General features: G+C 38.0%; 3 protein-coding genes across 3 annotated transcripts in view; 1 reads left to right on the forward strand and 2 right to left on the reverse strand.

Annotated features, from left to right (window-relative positions):
* The window catches only part of uevld (UEV and lactate/malate dehyrogenase domains), a 10,015-nt gene extending 8,140 nt beyond the window's left edge, over positions 1 to 1,875 (reverse strand). The window contains exons 1-2 of the mRNA XM_015056205.1: positions 1,716 to 1,875; positions 211 to 295 (exon numbers count right to left, since the gene is read on the reverse strand). Of these exons, the coding sequence (XP_014911691.1) occupies positions 211 to 295; positions 1,716 to 1,757 (127 nt within the window). The 5' untranslated portion in view covers positions 1,758 to 1,875. The remainder of the gene's footprint in view (positions 1 to 210; positions 296 to 1,715) is intronic.
* Positions 1,876 to 2,817: 942 nt separating this feature from the next.
* spty2d1 (SPT2 chromatin protein domain containing 1) lies at positions 2,818 to 7,982 on the reverse strand. The gene is made up of 6 exons (XM_015056204.1): positions 7,420 to 7,982; positions 6,982 to 7,096; positions 4,877 to 6,547; positions 4,250 to 4,409; positions 3,447 to 3,524; positions 2,818 to 3,347 (listed from the first exon to the last, which is right to left on the reverse strand). The coding sequence occupies exons 1-6, from the start codon at positions 7,501 to 7,503 to the stop codon at positions 3,254 to 3,256; spliced, it is 2,202 nt and encodes a 733-aa protein (XP_014911690.1). The 5' UTR covers positions 7,504 to 7,982; the 3' UTR covers positions 2,818 to 3,253.
* Positions 7,983 to 11,857: 3,875 nt separating this feature from the next.
* tmem86a (transmembrane protein 86A) lies at positions 11,858 to 20,867 on the forward strand. The gene is made up of 3 exons (XM_015056206.1): positions 11,858 to 12,035; positions 17,928 to 18,192; positions 19,241 to 20,867. The coding sequence occupies exons 1-3, from the start codon at positions 12,015 to 12,017 to the stop codon at positions 19,666 to 19,668; spliced, it is 714 nt and encodes a 237-aa protein (XP_014911692.1). The 5' UTR covers positions 11,858 to 12,014; the 3' UTR covers positions 19,669 to 20,867.
* Positions 20,868 to 21,286: the final 419 nt, after the last annotated feature.

The following is a 21,286-nucleotide window of genomic DNA, read 5'->3' on the forward strand; positions in this document are numbered from 1 at the left end:
GAGGTCAATCACTTTTTTACATAGGCCATGGTTGGATTTGATAATCTGTTTTCCCTTATTAAATGAAATCGTTGCTTGCTGTTTGTATTTACTCAGGCTATATTCCTGATAATAAAATGTGTTTAATGAGCAGAAATATGTTAGGGAGTAAATACATTTTCACCAGAATGTATTTTGTCAAACAAATGCAAAAGTAGCACAAAAACTTACTGTACGTGCCAGTGTACAGCTTCATGTCTGGGAAGATGCGATAAATTTTTTGAAGTTCCTCAACTGTGACATCTCCAAATTTGTACTAGTAGAGGGAAAAAGAAACGATTAGTAAAAGCATGCATAAGATTTATAAAGGATAAGTTTTTTTATTTTAAGGTGTTTTTTTTGTGCTCAGTGAGCACAAAACTCTTTTTTTTTGTTATGACTTACACAATAAAAGTCTGGATTCTCTTTAAGAATGATCCTCAGTTTCTGATCTGTATCTTACTGAGGTCTAAATTCATCCAAACTCAATATTCTTAACTCAGGGTTAGGAGACATTATTGCCCATACATGACTCGACCTTTCATCGTTCAAAAGTCATTCAGCAGTAAGGATGTCGTTTTCCAAGTCACTCTAAATAAATCATGACATGGTGTAATATGTCCTGTTCTGTTGCACAACTGATGTCGCATCAGTGTGATTTTAACAGCTGACAAAAAAAAGAAATGTTTTTTTGAAATGTAGTCATTTCAAATCAGCACAATGTCATAATTGATTTAGAGCGAGAAAGGCAACTAAGTACATTCAGCTTTTTTAAAAAAATCAATTATATGTTAAAGATTAAAATGAACCCAAGACATTTAAATATCTGGATGAAGATACAGACATGAGAAGGATTGTTATGGAGAAAAAATATTTTTCTAACCTTTATTGATAAGGAAGCCTTAATGAAAAAAAAGGACTGACAAATGAACTTTCATCTTTTAAAATCTATTATTTTTGGGAGGAGCCATATTCGATGCCCCCACATTGATTTGCAGTCATGTGGTATTTTCTTTAACTTTGGATTACACTCGTTTTAATAACCCTTTTTTAAACTTATGAATAATTATTCTTGCATATTGTCCTGTGTTACTTTTACTATGATGCCGTTTTTATTTTTATTTTTATTTCTCCACTTGATTATTTTAAAATCTTGTATAGCATTTTCCAACTTGTGTTAAAACTTTAAGGTATTAAAATCCTGATAATTAACACATCTGTACAATTAACTCAAAAGAGTACGCACTATTAAAACTTCTGCCACAAATTTCAGTTATTTTACAAATGAGCAGAGATTTTTTTTTATTGAAACTGTCAGTTTCTTGAAAGAATTGGCCAATTAAATATTTATCATTTTCTACACAAATTCTAGACATTTTACTGTTAATATTTTTCTTTTTGCTCATTGTCAGTAATGGTAAGACAGGAAAAACAGCATAAACTTTATTTTAATAGTTTTAGTTAAGTTGCTCAATTCAGTGGGTTAATATTCTTCAAATTCATTCAAAAAGAACAATTGCACTCTCACTTTGTAATCTTATTTAAGTTCCTTTCAAGAATTTAAGTAACTAAGCTGGTTCTTCCAGTTTGCTCAGGCTGACAGAAGCTAATAGAAACTAGCCTACAAAGCTAGCCGGCTTTTACAAATTAAAGTTTAGACTGAACACATTTCAAAGTTGTCATTTGTTCAAACTAACCTTTGATAGGATCCGCTGTATTTTCTCTGACTTGAGGTCCATCTAGTTCACCCGGAAATTAGCCAAAAGAAATATGAATATACTAGTTATTCTTTAGGTTTGATGCTCCTGCCAGTTGTATAATTCCAGCTCTATTGATAAACTTCCGCAAACTTGGAGGAGCAGCCAAAGGCGTAGCTAGGTGACACTGATGTCACTACCGACTTAAGCCCCGCCCTCTTTGAAAAATCCCCTACACCAAAAATATGGCAAGGCATTGTCATATATAACCAGGAGTCAAAATAAGCAGTCATAGTCATAAAAACATCCCTACTATACGTAAGTAGCATTACAATTAAGAATAGAAAACACCAATCCTAATAGCTAAATTTTAATAGCTAGGATTTTAATTAATGACATTTAGGTAAAAATGAAAACCCTAAAAGGAAATGCCTTTATTTTCATACTTTATGGTAAAATTGGATATTTGTCATTTAACGATTAAATTGTCAGACAATTTTACACTGAACTATACCAGTCCACATTTCACATTATAAACATTATTGAAGCTCAGACCAATGGTTTTTCATCTAGTATCCTTTCATCTTCATAGTACTAACTTAGCCAGCCATTTTGAAACCTCTCAAAAGAATGCTTTATACTTTGATCTTAAAGATTTTTATGAAAGTTTTCCTTCATATTTTAGGCATTTACAATTATTAGACTAAATGTAGTTAAAATTTGAGTGTTTCTTGATAAAAATGCCTCTTCACCTGTCTACTGGATCCAGTTAAGAAAGCTGCACATAATGATATCTAATGTTTTAAAGTAGTTTGTCCTTGGAGAAGTCATTGGATTGTGCAAGATGTTCATTGTGGGTAGAACCGATAATATTCTAGGGAGCTGAAAAACTTTTTTGAAAGAATTTGATCAGCAATAAAATTGTATCCACTACACAGCAAGGACTATCTTAAAAAGCAGCACATAATTAGTAAAATATTATACTCATTTTAAGACAGACAAAACCACTAGTTTTAAGCAAAGAAAAATGGGACCAAACCTCTCCATATATAAATTTACCAAAATAATCTTAATCCGAGAAAAAAATGACATCATACAGTACTGTTAAATAAAAGCCTTTATGCAATTATTACTGTCAAAATATTTTACACAACATATGAATTGGTAATGTTTTCTGCACAATAACTAACAATATGTTCAAATAATTAGCTGAAAAAAGTAACAGAAAATATGTTGAGAACTGTCCCTGTTATTGCTGAGATGAGAAAAACAGATTCATGTTTAAAAGTTCAATTCTTCCCAGATTGTAAATCCAGAACTTTGTAGAGCAAATAAATATGGACTTGAGAAATTCTCATTACTTTCTAAATGCTTCCAATGGGTTTTGCATATCATCTTTTGATAGATAATCTTTCACAACAAATGACTTTCTCCATCACAACACACGGTCAAATGTGGGCTTGATGCTGTAGGATCGCCAAGCCACCGTGCCAGCATTCAGAGGACAAAGGATTATTTATCAAAACAGGAATGGAGTTTCAGTTGATTTTTTTCCTCTTGGTCTTTTTTCTTCTCAGCTCTTCTTCCTCTCGCCGCTCTTCCTCCAGGTCCTCTTGCACAGCCATTCTTAGACTAAAGTAAGGCAAAAGGTAAGAGTATGAAAATTTATGTTACCGGTGACAATTACTTTTAATCAGGAGAGAAAAATGACAAAAATGTCTATTTTGATACCTCCTGGCTTCTTCTTTCTGCAGGTCTTTCCAGCTGCTCTCCATAAACTTAAGAGCATAGTCACTTTCATCTTTGTACCTGAGAGAAAAAACCCCGACAAAGTAGCAGTAAATTGATATTTTGACAAATCAATTGCTTTAACATAGAAAATAAATCTATATTGAATATGTATTTGTAGATGGAAAATTGTGTAAATAAAAAAAAATATAAAAAAAATATCAACTGTAAAAAAAGATGCTCCGTGATTTTCTTTTTGTTTTCAGGCAGATCTTCCACATCTGCTCAATATTTTAATGAGCTATTTTTCTGCCAGTCCATAGAAGGGTGCGTATCAGTGTGAGTGAGTGAGCCACTACCAGTTTTTCTAGCAACTACTTTTTAATTAGTCCAATGAAATAGTGACATTTTCAGATTAAGTACAAGTCATATTTATCAAAACCAAGAATTCAAAGTGTGAAATATTGTGTTTAATGAATCTGTGAGATTCACTGTTTGGCCTGAAGTACTGTCATTCACTTTTCAATTATAGTCACATTAATTACGATGCCCCCTCGAGTGAGAAACAAACAATACTCATATCTTTCTGGACTCTCATACCACAATACTACCTTGTCCGAAACCAGTGCAGAAGGTAGAATAACAAGCTCCAAGGGCGGTGGCCATGTAACAGCAGGTTATTTGTATTACTGTGACTGGACTTTCTTCAGAGATCTAAATCCTTACTGTATGTGAGTGAATACCAAGTGCAAACTCATTTGTCACAATACCCCATTAACACCAGACACCATGAAGAGAACACTCACCTGTTTCGGTCATAGCCAAAGATCTCCTTAATGTGCCTGGAGATTTCGTCTTGTTCTTCACCTCCATCATCAATGAAGTCGTCCATTTCAGGGTCATACTCTTCCTCCTCATCCTCATACTTCCTCTTGTATGCAATTGTGATGGGTGGTAGCATGGTTCCTGGAAAGGAAATACTTAAATTGTTGGCAACAGATCTTGTTCTTAGAGACTTGAGATGTGATTTGATTATTTTGATGGTCAAAAGAAAAGATTAAACTATTCAAAGACTGCTGACATTGAAACGTTTTAAACATCTTGGCAGATGTGTTAACAACACACTTATCACAGTCTGGTTAAATCCCAGTAATCATTTGCGTATTTAAAGACTAATTGGATATTAAAGGCAAATTTCGTAAATTTAAAGACAATTTAGAAAACAGTGATTTTAAAAAAATGAGAAATTGGTAAGTTCGTATTTATGGACTGCAGAAAGCAAAGGTCCCTTAGCAAGAACAAGACCAAACTTTAACCAGCTTCAGGTAATACATTTACCAGTAATGATTTTGCATTTTCATTAAAGCTTTTAAAATTTGAATAAACCATATACAAGTCTTCACTAATAACATCATGCATTTCCTGGTTTTCACCTGGTGGTCTGTTCATCATAGGTCTGGGTGGAATCCCAGGTCTGATTCCCGGCATCATCCCAGGTCTGATTCCCGGCATCATCCCGGGTCTCATCCCGGGTCTCATCCCTGGCATCATCCCGGGTCTCATCCCTGGCATCATCCCGGGTCTCATCCCTGGCATCATCCCGGGTCTCATCCCTGGCATCACCCCAGGTCTCTGTTGCATGCCTGGCCGAGGGGAGACCCCTGGCCTAGGTCCACCCACATTCTTGGACGAGATGGTCTCCGACACGACAGTGCACTTAGGTCTGCCCGGCCCTGACCCGAGGTTACTGTTTGGCCGCCCTGATACCTGTCCTCCACTACCAGGTCTAAAAGGTCCTGGAGGTCGGGATCCACCTCTTTCAGGTCCACTGTGACCTGGCCTACTCTGTGGTGCACCACCAGGTTTATTTTGTGGTATGCCCATAGGCCTCCCCTGACACTGGTTCCCTGCCTTAGAAGGACCGCCCAAAGACGGCCTCAGTGAATTACCGTTTGACCTCACCAGAGGATTATTTCCAGACCTTTGTGGGTCTCCTCTGTTGGATTTCATCTCTCCAGCTATAGATCCCTGCTTTAATGAACTGCCTTGAATGGGTCTCGTCTGCTGTGAGGTTGCATGTTGAGACCTCTGGCCAGCTCCAACTCCACTAGAATGCCTGTTCCCTTGAATACATGAAGCTCCTTTTTGATGCAATGACAAACTGTCTTTTCTTGAGCTAAGGTCACTTGAGGTGCTGGGTTTTTGGGTAAGTGCCATCCTGGAGCTTACATGTTTGGCTGAGACCTGAGATGAGTGGGCTTTTGAAGGGTTTTTACTAACTGTAGCAACTGATGAAGCAGAGATGCCCATCTTGGATCGTTCTCTATCACTGTGAGGCGTCTTCTCTCGGTTCCTCTCTTTGTCACTTACAGAGGGTTTGGAAAAGGAGAGACCTCTGTCACTTGTTCCAGCTGATTGAACCTTATTTCCTGATCTACCGGGCAGACTTGGCTTTTCTGTAGAGTTCCTTTGCGGTTTGTTGTGTTTTGGTTCTTTCTCTGTAGTGCTTTTTCTAACTGAACTAGAAGTGGACAAAGACCGTCCCTCTCTTCCACCGTCTACCTTTGAGTCCCTGCTTTTGTCAGGTCTCTTAGCCTTGCGCTCCATCTCCAGTTCACGTATCTCTTCGGCTGTGCGAAGCCTTTCTTCCTTTTTCACCTTGGGTTTTAGCTCAACCGGCTCAAATTGCTTCTTTTCCGCCAATCTGAGTAAATCAGCAAAGTTCATGGCAGGGGGAGGAGGTTTGGGTGGGCCAGAAATTTTTTTAGAAACTGATTTACTTGGCCCACTGACACTCATAGTCTTCTGTGGCCTCATCATCTCTGGTTCCGGCTCTCCCTCTGAATCGGTCTGCTCATACTCGTAATTATCTTCATCGTCTAGTGTGTCGATTGCGTTATTCCTAAATCTTTCAGGGTCATCTGGATGATCTTCCCGCTTATCTCCTTTGGAGCCCCTCCTTTTCGGAGTCTCTACCAATGGAATGCCGTTGTAGCCTTTGAAATTGTCCTTGGTTCTGGATGCCATAGCTCGTGCTTTACGATCCGACTTCAACTCAACCCTCTTCGCCAATAGCTGCTCTTTTTGTTTCTTACTTTCCAATTCTGAAAAGAAGAAGAAGAAAATAGATTGTATCCGTACATATTTCAGTCAAAATTGTACCAATAGGGCTTTTCCTGACTGAGACAAATATCCAATTTTAGAGGTCTGGCCTTTTAATCTGAAAGACTGAGTTAGAAATCAAGTAAGAAATCTGTTCCAGTTTCTTTGTTAGCGATGGTAGCCTCGAATCCAACAGAAAATAGGAAAATAAAAAGTTTACCTTCAAATGCAACCATGCTAAAATTGATCAGATCTTTATCAAAGTCAAAACTACATCAACACATGTACTAAATAGCAAAATTGTGAAAGTTTGGAATATGACCTACCGATCAGAGGCAAAACTAGAGAAAACTGGCACAATTCAATCTCCAGCAGAAAGAGCTGTACACCTCTAATTTGAGTATTACTGTGTAAACTGACTTAATGTCATAGATACCTTTCCGTTTTGTGTCATTTTGCCGCTTTTTTAGAAGTGCCTGCACAGCAGCAGGGTTTACACCTTTAGACTTTGGGTCCTTTTTGGGTGGTCCCGCTTGAAGACTGTATCTCTTCTGCACAAAGAAAGACAAGGATGAGACATAAGATCAGCTGCTGAACATAAAACTTCATTGAATTGTTAAAGTAAATATGCTATTTTTAAATAAACTAATTTCAAAGTTTTCGATGTGTTTTTAAAACCAGAAAACTAACGAGGTATATATATAACCAAATGGAATAACGTATTTGAGGCAGAAGCCATGCAGGGTCATGCTATTGTAAGTTTAGCAACCAGCTGTACTATAGAACCTTCACTGACACGGATGGAACGCACTGAATTGTAACAATGATTCCCACTTACGAACATGGGTACAAGTAATCATCATCTTTAACTTACTTGTACACTGCTGAGACCCTGGTTTTGCGAAGCGATGTCCAATATATTATCAAAGTCCATCATGTTGGCAGTAGATGATGACATACGTCAGCCTGAAGCGAATCAAGCAACCCACAGAAACCAGAATCGTGGTTCACGTTTAGGATTTAGACACTCACACTATCAAACCACGTTTATCTTGACAGCTACACAAAGAAGACCGTACGTTGTTGAACCAACGATACGGGGACCCAAACCCTTATCTTAACGGTGCAGACTACATTTACTTAATCACTTTTTAAGATAGCATACGCTAGCGCATTTAGCTAACCGGGGCTCCACAGCTGTTAACGTCAGCTAACTGAGATTCCAGGAGGACCAACTTCCTCTTTGTACGAACGAAAAAAACGCGACATCCATCAAAATACGTGTCTGACCAAATTACACTAAAACCACATAGATAAAAAAAATGTATAATTTTTAATTCTGAGACGATTTAAAGCCAAACAGTGAGTAAGAACGACAAAATTAAACGGCCAAAGCGGAATGTGCGGAAGTGACATAGTTCACTCAACATACTTCCGCTTTTGCTTATGATCAGAGAGTGTGTGTAGAATCATATCGTCTCGATGTAAACCAACGGACGGAAGTAGGGGGGGGGATCTATCTTGACTGTAAGTGTGCACATGTACTATAATCGACCGTTCTTGGATGAATAATAGGTACAAAACGAGGATTTTTTTTTAATTAAACGAAAAGCTGTGGAATTTATTTTTAATTTAGTTTGTTGATGGTATATATAGTATAGTAATGTCGGTAGTGCTGTTGCGTACGGCTTCAAAGTGAATCCAATCCATTTGAAGTGCTCCCTCCGTATTTTACGTTTGACAAAACTTCTCCTATTCGTCATACGGTCTCATACGTAATATCCTTCCGAAAACATTTTTTTTACAGTAAAGAACCACTTGATGTCGCCACTTCTTGGACCATCTCGAAAGCTCTGGAAATTTCATTGCATGGATAAACCTTTTACTTCGTCTACCAGTTGTAACTTGTGTAGCCTTATGAAAGAACATAAAATTATTTACTCTCCACTAATCTCTACATTTATATAGCAGTTAAGAAGTCACTCCTATACCAAAACGCAGCGGAATGTAGTTTTTCCTAAACGATATCTAAGAGTATTTCTGGAGTGTATAAAATCGATTTTTAAGTAAGCAGTTTATATTCTTTCTTCTCCTCCACATTACCCATTTGTTTCTGATTTTTTAACATTTTAAACATTGTATTTAAATTATGGAATATTACAAGTTTTATAACATTACAAACCAGAAATACTTAAAATTGTGTTGTATTTTTATGTCAAAATGCTGATAAAATAGAAGGAATCTTGTGGTTGTAAAATGACAAAAAGATAGAAGAGAAGGATAATAGTTCTGTAGGGCAATGTATTTTTGCAAAATATTTTTTGTTAGATGTAATTTGGAATATGTTTTTAATTCTTTTAAGCGTTTATAATAAATAATTTACAAATAATATATTACAGCGTAAACAAAATTGCAAATAAAAAAAAATACTTCAAATAATCAGCATTAGTCATTTAAATGCTGATGTGGGGTATTTAGCCCCCACATTCAAGGGGGGTAAATACAAATAAATTTCACATGTTCATTCAATTTTTATTTGTAAAAATAAATAAAACCAAGTTTATTTTTCGCTATGTGCTACATTATTTTGAGTTGATTTATGACAGAAAATCCCATTAAAATAGATTGGCATTTGTAATTGTAAAGTGGCAAATTAGAAAATATTCAAAGAATATGAATACTTTCACAAACCGCTTTATTTTGGAAAAACTTTACTAGAATGTACCCAACAGCACATTGCCTATTATTTAGGCAATACACTGTATTTGTGTGTTTGGACTGAAGTTTGTGATTGTAAATCAACAAAAAGAAAAGTTCACGGAGCATCAATACTCTTGTGAGGGAAACTGCAATAGAATATATGTAACAGTATTTATAAATCAGTTTAAAGTTTTAAGTAGTTTACATTTCTACATTTTTATTACACACAATTACATTAAAGTACATTAAAATGTGTGGCCTTTTATTATTATTTTTTTGTAACTTATAATGTACAAAATGTGAAGAAAAAAGAAAGGTCAAATTATTTTTATTTGTCTTTTGTTGCTGAAGGTTTCTGAGCAGTAATGTGTATCTGACTTCAGGGGGCAGAGTTTGCCATAAAACCTGTTTTCTGATGGAAAAGATGCAATTTCTCTCTTCTCTGCAGGGCAAAGTGTAATACCTTTGAGGTTTTAACTTCCAAATACCTTTTCTCTCTTTAATCTCCTTATATGGCTTAACTTTATCAAATTGTTTCCATTTCTATGTCAATGGATGCCAAGCCCAGGACTGTCTGTCAAAAATAAATGATAAATAAATCAAAGATAGAGGGAATAAATAAATAAATAAAAAGCTGATTTGTGGATCTGAAATGAGTTTTGCTTCTTTATTCTTCCAATAATCACATTTCAGATTAATCTGTTTATAAACCTGTAAGCAGCTCAAGGCATTGACTAAAAACACTTACATTTATGCGCACACTTAAGCTTTGCTTTTGTAACTGGTAACACAAAGTTAATTCGCTGTGGTCTTCACTTGTTTCAGTTCAGCAACAGCCTTACTCCTAAATAAATTTCAGACTTATCAACTTCTCCTAACATGAAAGATTCACAGATAGCTTCCTGTTGGTATTTAGGTAACAGTTTGAGGCAAAGGGAGATTGGATTTAGTTCCATTACAGGGCCCATTTTATCTTCACCTCTGACCCCGGAAGTCAGATACAGTCTCTTTGCTGATAATCTTTTCTCCATTAATCTTTTTGTGGAACACTTTGTGACTTTGCAAAAGACAAGGGAAGTAAGGCGTATATTTATTATTATTAATAATAATAATAATAATAATAATAATAATAATAATAATAATAATAATAATAATAATAATAATAATATCACTGTCAGGATGCCATAAAATAAGCCTGGCACCCCCTCCACTCACATCCTTTTTTCTTGGTCTAAATACAGTTGTTCTGTAAATATTTCTTAAGTTAGTTAGAGAACTTTAGTATGCAAACAGGATCATGAAGACAGAGGGAACAACAGACAGGTCATGGATTTAGCTGTGGGAAAGTTTAAAGCTGTGTGGTGGTGGGGGGGTCACTTACGGTCAACTGCAGGGGTATGATGGGGTAATGGTTCAGGAGACAGATACTGACCTGAAATGGAGTTGTTTCTAATCAGTCTTCTTGAATATGTTTGCAATTTTGTGCCGAAACCAAATGTTGAGGAAGAAAATGTTTGGAAGAACAGGATCTGTGCCTCCTTCGGTTATATTTTTTTGTTAAACATGCATAATGAAATACATACAGAAGTTAGTTCTGGGTGCAGCCTTATTATGAGTGACAGGCTGAGGAAGAGCATAAGCCAGAGACGCAGTCAAGAGGTACATGTTAACTCTGGAGGAGCTGCAGAGATCCACAACTTGTGTGGAAGGACCTGTTGAGAGATTATTAGTAATGCAGTACATAAATCTGGCCTTTGTGGCAGATTAACAACAATGTTAAACTATTGAAAGAATCCCATTCAAAATGGAGCTTTTATCACGCCATAAGTCATGAGGGAAAGCATTGTGGAAGAAGGTGGTTCATGTACATAAAACAAAACAACAACAACAAAAAAATACTTTCTGGTCTACGTGTAATGGATAACATCCTCTCTGTGAAACATAGGGATGGCACTATGATAGTGTGTCATGGCTTTGACCTGAACATGGGTAGAAGGTTCACGTTTCAGCAGGAAAATAACCCTAAACACACAGCTGGAGCAATAGTGTAATTATCTCTAGGTGAAACCATATTCATGTTAAAAATTGCCTTGTTAAAGTCCAGACCTAAATCCCAATGAAAATCTGTGACGAGATGCAAAATGGTGACTTCAAATATGACTGATCTTAAGTTTATGTAAAAAAAATAAAGGAAGAAGCAAAAATTAATGCTTGTTGTTGAGCAAAGCCGTTAGAAACATACTCTAAGTGATTAGTGGCATTGTCATTATAGATAGATAGATAGATAGATAGATAGATAGATAGATAGATAGATAGATAGATAGATAGATAGATTTTCTAAGTAATTTACGGGTTTGTCCATTAATCCGATTTAGCCCAGCATAGCTAAGGATTGTGTTACAAAATCGACTATAAGCTCAGCCCCTGATGCCGAAAAGCTCCATTTCTGAAAATGTAAATAAAGGCCATCTGCTTCAATATGTAAACACCGCTCTGACTCCTCCTATCAGGACGTCTCTAACGACTGGGCCCGCCCATTTTACCACCACTCTCTGCTCCTATTGGTCAAATTGGTAGGCCTGCCCACGTTAACGTGCTTCTGTTCCCTCCTTCCGGGACGTTGGACCGCCCACAGGATCGAGGACAAAAACAATCGGCATCCCTCTGACAGTGCTGCGCAAACAAGGAGATCCAAGCGAATTAAAAAGCGGTTTAGATATATTTAAACTGTTTTTGTCTTTCAATCGACACGCCAGCTTCAGGGGAGAAATGGTGTCTCCGGTAACGGTGGTGAGTATCAGCGTCAAAACCGGCGTTTTAAACAGTCACGTACCGATAAGAAAAGCGGCGTCAGTTTATTTTCCACAGTGTAACATACTCTGTTTCAGGCACATTCAGCGCACGTTGTAGTTTGGGGGAAGTCAGCGCATGTTTTCTGGATGATTATTTAATCGCTAATAATAATAATAGAAATGTAGTTCCTGCATGTGTTCCAGGAACACAATGCGGAAACTTTGTTTTTTCATCGCATCTCTTTCATTTGTCATTTGGCGCTACAGCGGCTCTGTCAGTTTTGAGACGATTGCTCATATTTCAGAATGTACCTCCGACTAAAAAAAAAAAAAAAAGAAAAAAAAAAAGGCCTTCATTATGTGACTCAGTCGAGCCTTTCTTTGCCTTATTTTCTTTCCAGTATCCCTCAGTAAACGCATGCGCCAAGCAGAGCCCGCATATGGCTTTCCTTCCATCCCCTTTGCTTTAGCACAGCTAAACGTCGACTCCTCCGTGGCGACATAACCCGGGAAATCGTTTTATTTTTGACAAATAAACAACAACGAGACGCTCATGAATAACTTACGCGAACCCAGCCTCTCCTTACTTTGAAAGAGCCTCTATGAAATGTCACCCCGTGTGGAGGGGCCTTGAAGAATGGTGTGGGGTGTCTTGGCCTGTGGTAAACCCCGATGTGTGAGGGGAGCCTGTGTTGAGGAATGTCTGCCATACACACTAGTTGCCTGAGTGATACGGATGCTGTGCAGGTCGGCAGTTTTCCCCATGAAAACTAGGAACTGCAGTTCCATGAAAACCCTTTGAAACTGTGCAGTCCTCCAGCTTTTAAAGGGAAACATTATGTAAAATTTGAGGACTTTGCAACTACTAGTAAAAACTTTACATGACTTAAGAGTACTATTTTTTTTATCCTTTTAACCTTGTATTAATTTCAAATACTCTAAGTAGTGTATCATTTTGATGTGGAAGGATAATGATAAATTGTTTTTGTTGTTTTCTTGTTTACAAAAAAAAAGAAAAGAAAAGAAAATACTAAATGCCTGGCATTCAGTACTCTGGGGAAGCATCGAACATCTAGAGACGGATTTTCCCAGAACTGTTCAAGAGTGCCTCTGAAAATCATTTTCAAATCTTCGCACTGGATGAAGGTCAGGCCTGGGAATGCACTATTCTAACATAATAAGCTTTGATGTAAACCATCCTGTTTCAGTTGTATATTTATAGTCATTGTGTTGTACGGTGAATTTCCGCCATAGTCCCAAGTCATATGCAGCTTAAGCCAGGTTTTCTTTTAGGATTACACTGTACTGTTGCTCCATCCATTTTCTCAAGTCTAACATTTCCTACCCCTACTGATATTTCTTTTTTAAAATTTAAATCTTGTCCCCTTTGACCACAATGCCTTCAGGTTACCTTTAAACGTCTCCACAAATTTATGTTACGTTGTGTTCCTTTGTCTTCATGATCATTTCTTCACTCAGTGTTCTCCTAAAGACATCCGAGGTTTTCACAAATACAACAGGATTATGTGCTAACTCACCTCCGTGGGCCATTATGTGTTATAGTTTTTATTTAGACATGTCAGAGTCTATATTTTTATTTCTAAGAAATATAGACTCTGCCAAAAAAAAATCCTCCGAGTTATCTTTCTCTTATTTCATACATATCCATCCATTTTCTTTACACTCTTGTCCCTTAGTGGGGTCGGGAGGGTTGCTGGTGCCTATCTCCAGCTAACGTTCCGGGCGAGAGGCGGGGGTCACCCTGGACAGGTCGCCAGTCTGTCGCAGGGCAACTTCATACATATATATTGCTTTATTTGATCTAAATCACATAAAACCCTAACAGTATATACATTCAAGTTTGTGGTTGCAGCAAATTGGGGAAAAACTCCAAGGGGAACTTTTGCAAAACTTTCATCTGTTAAGCTCTTAAAAAAGAAAAGTATCAAAGTCAAATGAAACATATGAAGGTGTTTATTGCCACATAAATGCCATCATTTGTATCATCTGTGTGCAAAAGAGCCTACATGTTTGCCCTTGTTTTTATTTCTGTCTCTAAACTAGGTTTTGATAAACACTGCCATGCTCGGCACCATCTGCCAAACCAACTGTTGTGTGCTCTTAAGGGAAGTCATCAAGTTTTTGTCCTTCTGCAGACTGCATCAAATCAAACCCAGTTTCACAAAAATATTTCCACCTCTGTCACCAAGAATTTTTTTTTTTTTTTTTTTTTTTTTTTTGTAGGACCATCGTTATCCGTTTGATCTAATTAGGTGATTTTCTAGACACCTTTAACATAAAAGTAATAAGTGCTTGTTACATTAAAATGGTCTTTCTGAAAATGAGCATTGTCGTATGATTAAAATGCCAGCTGTGCCTGCTAGGTTCTTACTTGTATTACACTTGCCCTCTTCCAGATTGAGTGTCTGAGTGTCTTTAAATATTTCTGTGTATCATGTTACACACCCACAGTGGTTGGGTAGATGCCATCCTGGATGGATCTCATTTGGCACTTCAGAGCGTCTAGTTTGTGTTGGCTTCTATGGTAGCTGCTTGTTTCTTCCTGGATTAAATCTTCCAGGCTACATCACAACCTCAGAGAAGTTACTCATGGACATAACAGTTTGTCAACAACTTTCATTAGTGTGCTTAAGTTTTCTGTGTAGTGTTTGTTTTTTTGTTGTTTTTTTTCTTAACCTGTAACCTGCATCTTTGTTGCTTCATGTAGCCTTAGAAATACAACCTGCACATGTCTGGAAGATATATCAAGAAAAAAGAGAATATGGATCTCAGTTATTGGATATTTTTACTTTGCGCGGACGTTCCATCTGATTGATCACTCCACCAAAAATATCCCATGACTTTCTTGTAACTGTCAAGCCAATCATTAACAGTGTTATGGTTCAACAGTCAACAGGGAGACGGGCGTTTGCCATGCAGATTAAAATTGATTGACATCCCTGGTAATTACATATAACAGGCTTTAAAATAAATTAAGCTTTTCTTGCAGTTAATATAATCTCGTCATGTAAAAATACATAACTTTTAACACAATCACTATGCATGTGCATCTTAATAGGCGCATCAGTGCTGCACGTCTTAAAATTCCTGTTAAATAAATGTAACAGATGCATTTTTAGTGGTTTTAAATGAATCGCACTAAACTTTGATTTAAATTATTTTAAGATTTTTTTTTTTTTTGTTTAAAACATATTTTCCACTGGTTCTAATAATGTGGATGGAGCTGTATGTGTCAAAGCAGCCTTTCTACAGTAACAAACTTTATTTTGTCGCGTCATTAATCAAACGTCTGCACAGTAGTAAAAATATACATTTTGCTCGCCTCTAAATTAAGGCAGATGACAGCCGGCCGTCTCACAGGACTAACTGTTGTCACTAACACCTCTCCGTCTGCAGGGTTCGCACAGACAAACACACGTCTCATGGAAAGCAAAACTATAGATAGACAAACTTTGTGTCTCAATGAACTTTAAGTTATACACGTTGAGACGGTATCAAAAATATCAACAGTATTAAGCGAAATCTCTGAACAGAAAAGCGAGATCAGTCCCGAGAGAAATAATATAAATATATAAAATACTGCTTGTATTTTTAGCAAGCAGTAATTTTTCAGTTTACCTCAGATATTCACATTCATCACTTAATATTACAGTTAAATCCAAATTACCATTCATTTTCTCTTAAAAAGTAAAAATAAAAAAAAGCAATGTTTTTGAAGTTTTTATATTTTTTTTTTCTTAAATATCTTAACCTCTCTTAACTATATTTTCACCCTTTTAACACCAAACACATACATTCGTATTTTATCTCAAGCAGAACAAACAAACAAACAAAACAGTGCAACATGAAAATGTTGTGGTTTTGCTGTGCAGACACATGATAAACATGGCGGTGATGTTGGCTAGTCTGGTACTACTGGCTCTGTTTATGTTTCCGTTCGGCCCCCTTTTGGCCTCGGTAGCCACAACATGGACTCTCACGCGCAGTACGGCAAAGTTTATAACGCTGAGATGTGACTTAGCTCCTGTGACTATTGCTAAATGTCTGCAGTGATAGCTGGGAAAGCAGATATCACTGCTTTTCCAGGAATCTGAAAAAAAATATATCAAATATATACACAAGTGAAGTTCCAGGGTTCTTCTGTCTGCAACATTGCAACTTGACTGATTCTGTAAATTTGAAGTAAAAAAAAAAAACAACAACAAAAAAACAAATTAAAAAAGATAGATATTTAATCTAGATTGACAATTCTTCAAATATCATTGTTCATAATAAAAACTATTTAATGTGCATTTCAGCATAATTAAATAACTGGTTTCAGCAGAGAATTGTACTTATTTAAAATAAGAACAAGAAATCCTAGATATGATCATTCACCCTTCATAGTCCAGAGAGATAAAAAGCCTGTTGCCACTTTATTAGGTACACCTTACTGTTTTTGTCTTCGGAACTGCCCTGATTCTTCATGGCATGGATTTAATTAGCTATCACCAATCTCCCTTTGAGTGTTTGTTCCATATTGACATGACTGTATAATTTATTTGTAGGAGCCACAGGTTGCAGACCTGGCTGGTGTAGCAGCATATTTTACCACCTGAGGTTAAACATATAGAAAGGCTGGTGCCCGTGGAACCTTTAAGCTTCCTTGTCCTTCTTTTGCTACAAAGAAGCTGAAGTAATAAGTTAGTTTTGAACTAAAACTCTAAATAGATTGTGGATTTTTTTTGTATAAATTTATATATAACATGTATTCTTCCTTGTTTTTCTTCTTAATTAAAGTGTCAGCTTTATGCTGGTTTCTCTAATTTTGCTCTAGCATGTTTGTGGACATGTTGCAGTGCGTGTCTGCTCCCTGTTGTTTTCCTGCTGGCTGCTGGATATATCTGACACACCAGGGCGATCTCATACATTGTACCCTATCCTGTAGTGTAATTTAGTTCACTCTTGTATTTGAGGTGTTGTGCAATCTATGTCTTCTCTTTCCTCCGGGAGAGTGGGCTGTATGACCGACAGTAACCCCTCATTCTCTCTCACCTTCTGTTCCCGTCTTCACCTCCTATTTCCCCCAGCTGCCATTTAAAAACCGATAAACCTTCCTCACATATTGTACTCCTACCCCGAAAGACCTTTAAGCTTCCCGGTCCTTCTTTTGTCTTTCTTTTCCTTCACCTTTATTTGAACTCTTGCAGTTTTCCTTTTACAAATCAACATCTTTTGCCCTGCCACTTGTCATTCATTTTTCACAAGCACTGTTCTCCCTTCTTTCCTATCTGTTTTTTTTTTTGCCCCACTTTTATCCTCCTTACTTCTGCTTCAATGAACCCTCACTTAATTCCTTTTCCTCTCAACACGACTTTTCCACTTTGTGTTTGTCTGCTGCTCTGGCTTGAGAATAATTCCCAGAACATTCTATGGTCTGCGCTTTTTAATCCTGCTGGGCCTTTTTTTCCTTTAACCGGAAAAAGAATCTGACTGATAATGCATTGGGGAACTGGAACATGAGACTGAATATATTTCTTAAGAACTTTAGTGATAAAAGGAGAAGATAGAAAATCTTGTCTGGCAAAAAATAAAAAGAGAAAAGGTTACTAAGAGTCAATGGCATGTGGCTGTAGACTTTTGGATTTCCCCTTTAGGTTTGCATTTCCCCTTTAGCTCTTAGGACAAGCAACAAGACATGTGCATGTCTAGTATGAATTATATGAAAACCAAACATGACTTAAGCACTTTCAACCCAACCCATGATACTTTTAAGAAAAAAAAAATTGACAAAAAATGTTAAATTTCTATACGTCACACTCAAAAACACAGGACTGTTTTAACCACTAGAATACCTTCTGTTATAATTAAATGCTAAATCTCCTTCCAGGTGAAGAGCGAAGGCCCCAAACTGGTGCCGTTCTTCAAGGCAACCTGTGTTTACTTCGTCCTGTGGCTGCCCACCTCGAGCCCTTCCTGGTTCAGTGCCCTCATCAAATGTCTGCCCATCTTCTGCCTGTGGGTGTTTCTGCTGGCTCACGGATTCAGCTTCCTCGGTGCTCACTCCAGCGCCCGCAAGATTCTGGCTGGTCTCATCTTTTCAGCTCTGGGTGATGCCTTTCTCATCTGGCAGGAGCAGGGATACTTTGTCCATGGTGAGGAGAATAGTTGTCGTATATTTTTAACAGAGATGATACGGTGGCAAAGCAAACATGATTCCTTGCCCGGCAGCTAACTAGTGCTCTGTGAAATGTTTGAAAACTTTTTGTAAAAAAAGGAAAAAAATCACTTTTGGAAAACCTCCTGAAAATGTGAGATCTTGGCGTCAACAAGACTATATGTCTACATATATATGAAAACCAGTTTCAAAATTAGCCCATCATCACAAACATTAAGATGTTTGGACTTGGCTAAACTCCATTGGAACCTTTACTGGAAATATGTGCTTTGACCAGTTGAGATACAGATCACAGTCATCAGACCCAAGTCCAGTAGAAAAACAAGTTAAGCGAGATAATGAGTGTATATAAGAAGACCCGGACTCGTGACACTGAAAATGAAGGTTGTCTGCAATATTAACAGACACACATACCTACAACCGTACGGCTGGTCTTACAGGTTTGCCGCATTTTTGTCTTGACGATTAAAATCTCAGTTTGACAGTACAAGTCGTGGAAACTGCTTTAAGGATTGCTAGGAGGAAAAATAAGCCACATTGGGAACAGCAAAATATTTCTACCGAGATCTAGCAGTGTTAGTGAGTGGTGGTGGTCCACTTTTGTTTCCAGCCCACAAGTAATCAACTCAGCGTTAATGGAGAAGTGAAAGAAATTAAAGCATCCATACATTTCAGAATCTGGCCAAGTTCAAATTTTCTGTTTGGTTACCAATCAAAAAGAAAAAAGTCACTACATCTGGGTTTATTTATTACATTTTCCTGTGTACCCAGTAAAGTGAGTCATTCAATTGCATGATTAAAGGATACAATCCAGCTGTGATTTTTTTTTTTGTAGCAAATATACACTGGCAATGAAGTCAAAACTGTGTGATCACATATGGATTTCAACAGCAACATTTTATAAAATATAGTGTTTGTAAAAAGCACACAACCTCCCGCCCCCCAGCCATTTCTGCTCAGACTGTTTCTGAGTCAATCAAAACTGCAATTTTCTATCCTGTTGAAAGTGCTTCTTCTTCTTGCAGGTCTTCTCATGTTCGCCATCACCCACATCCTTTATTCATCCGCCTTTGGGATGAAGCCAATAAACGTGCGCGCTGGCCTGGTGATCACTGCGGTGTCCGCCCTGTGCTACCTCCTGCTGTACCCCTACCTGTCCGGACCCTTCACCTACCTGGTGGCCGTCTACATCGCTCTGATTGGCTTCATGGGTTGGAGAGCCATCGCGGGCCTGCAGCTCACCAACGACCTCTGGACCTGGACCAAGCTGTCGGCCTGCCTGGGCGCCATGCTCTTCATGGTCTCCGACCTCACCATCGCCGTCAACAAGTTCTGCTTCCCCGTGCCCCACTCCCGAGCCATCATCATGGCCACCTACTATGCCGCCCAGATGCTCATAGCTCTGTCCGCCGTCGAATGCCAGGACGCGGAGGTTTCCCGGAAGAGGACGTGAGGTGACGCGGTCTCCAGGAAACACGAGGCTGGGGAGATGGCTCCAACTCCGGCCTTGAGTGATCATGGACGCACCTCACTGCCAGATCTCAAACCCCCAGTCTTCATCGTGGTGCGGCGCTCCCACACAATTGTTATCATGGCAACTGATCCACTACACGACGATCTCCCTGCGATCCCACTAGTATGGTAGTCTCATATGTATCTCTTTATGAAGAAGATACCTTAGTATTTACTCTAGCCTCTCTCGAATGCAATCAAACCTTAAAAAAAATGCTGTGTCTCAACCAAGTTACTAAGAAGGCAAGTGTAGAATTGATATCCTTCTATAGAACTCATTAATTTACTTGCAGCTAAGTTGATTTAAGGGGAGCAAGTTCCTGGGCACCTTCAAGTAGAGAGAGCAGTTTTCTGCGAGTGTGTGTTTGCAGTTTTGTGATTGATTTACACTGTTACCTCACTGTCCATACAGTGCTTTTGACGCACAGTCTCCATACAGATACAACGCCACACATTTGTACTTTTGAGTGGTCCATTAAGACAATTTCTAGTTTTTGCTTTAGTCATGCAAATTCTTCCAAAAGGGATATTTTTTATACAAACCATTGCCCTTATCTGAGGCTCTAGGTTCCTTTTCATAGGGTGCTAATCTTGGAGCTTAAGGCATGTACATACTTATTTAATGAATTATCTGCAGTCCCTTTCATTTCATTTGTAACAACTTCTCTTCTTTTTTGTTAAATATGCTCTTTACACTCCGACTGAGTCTGCTTAAATGAATAGAATATTTTTTTTTTCTTCCTTTAAGACACCATCGAATAACTAGATGAAAATAAGATGACTAGTAGATGTTGTTTCTGAAAGCTCGATCCTTCAGTTTTAGGATCTAATTGGTCCTGCAGGTGCAGCATGTTTCACCGTACATGCATCGCCTGTTGAAGTTGCACCTTCAACAGCGCCACGCCTGACACTAACACATCGTGCTGGTTTAGTTATTAGGGAGGTTCCTTGCGGGTCTTGTTGTCTGACTCAATCAGCTGACCCGTGCTGCTAATGGCCGTGTTATGAAAACAGAAAAAGAAAGGGCTTTGTAGCCGGCCGGACTCATTTCATTGATAAACTCTGCCGGCAGAGTCTGCAACTATGAAGGCATTCGCTCACTCGGAACGACACGCACACACAGATTTACACAACGCGGTAGAAAGCGTCTTGTCGTGCGAGGGAACAGTTGTCCCATTTTTCCAGACTCTTCCTTCGCGCAGGAAAATCTCTGAAAAATCCACTACAGCTTCAGCTTATCCTCGACGAGACTAATTGTAGTTTTTCTTCCCCTTCATTCCCACTGTTGTTTCTTTTAAGTTATCTTATTTTGAAGTGTCTTACTGAACCAACTCTACATTTTTGCACGCCTTTTAGAGTGCGGGTGTTTCCGTCTTAACTGTTGAGAGGAAGTCAGACCCAGCTCAAATACTGCGACCCGACAAATGAAGCAGACACACTGGGTATGTTCAAGTATTCGTATAAAGACTCCTAACTCTTTTTTTTTTTAACTCACTCCTCTTTCTAACTGCAGCTGTATTATATAAGTCACAGAAACTGTCGGTTTTAATTACTTTTGG

The sequence above is a fragment of the Poecilia latipinna genome, unplaced genomic scaffold (assembly GCF_001443285.1).
Source record: "Poecilia latipinna isolate Pla-1442-1.1 unplaced genomic scaffold, P_latipinna-1.0 Scaffold1365, whole genome shotgun sequence".
NCBI lineage: Eukaryota > Metazoa > Chordata > Actinopteri > Cyprinodontiformes > Poeciliidae > Poecilia > Poecilia latipinna.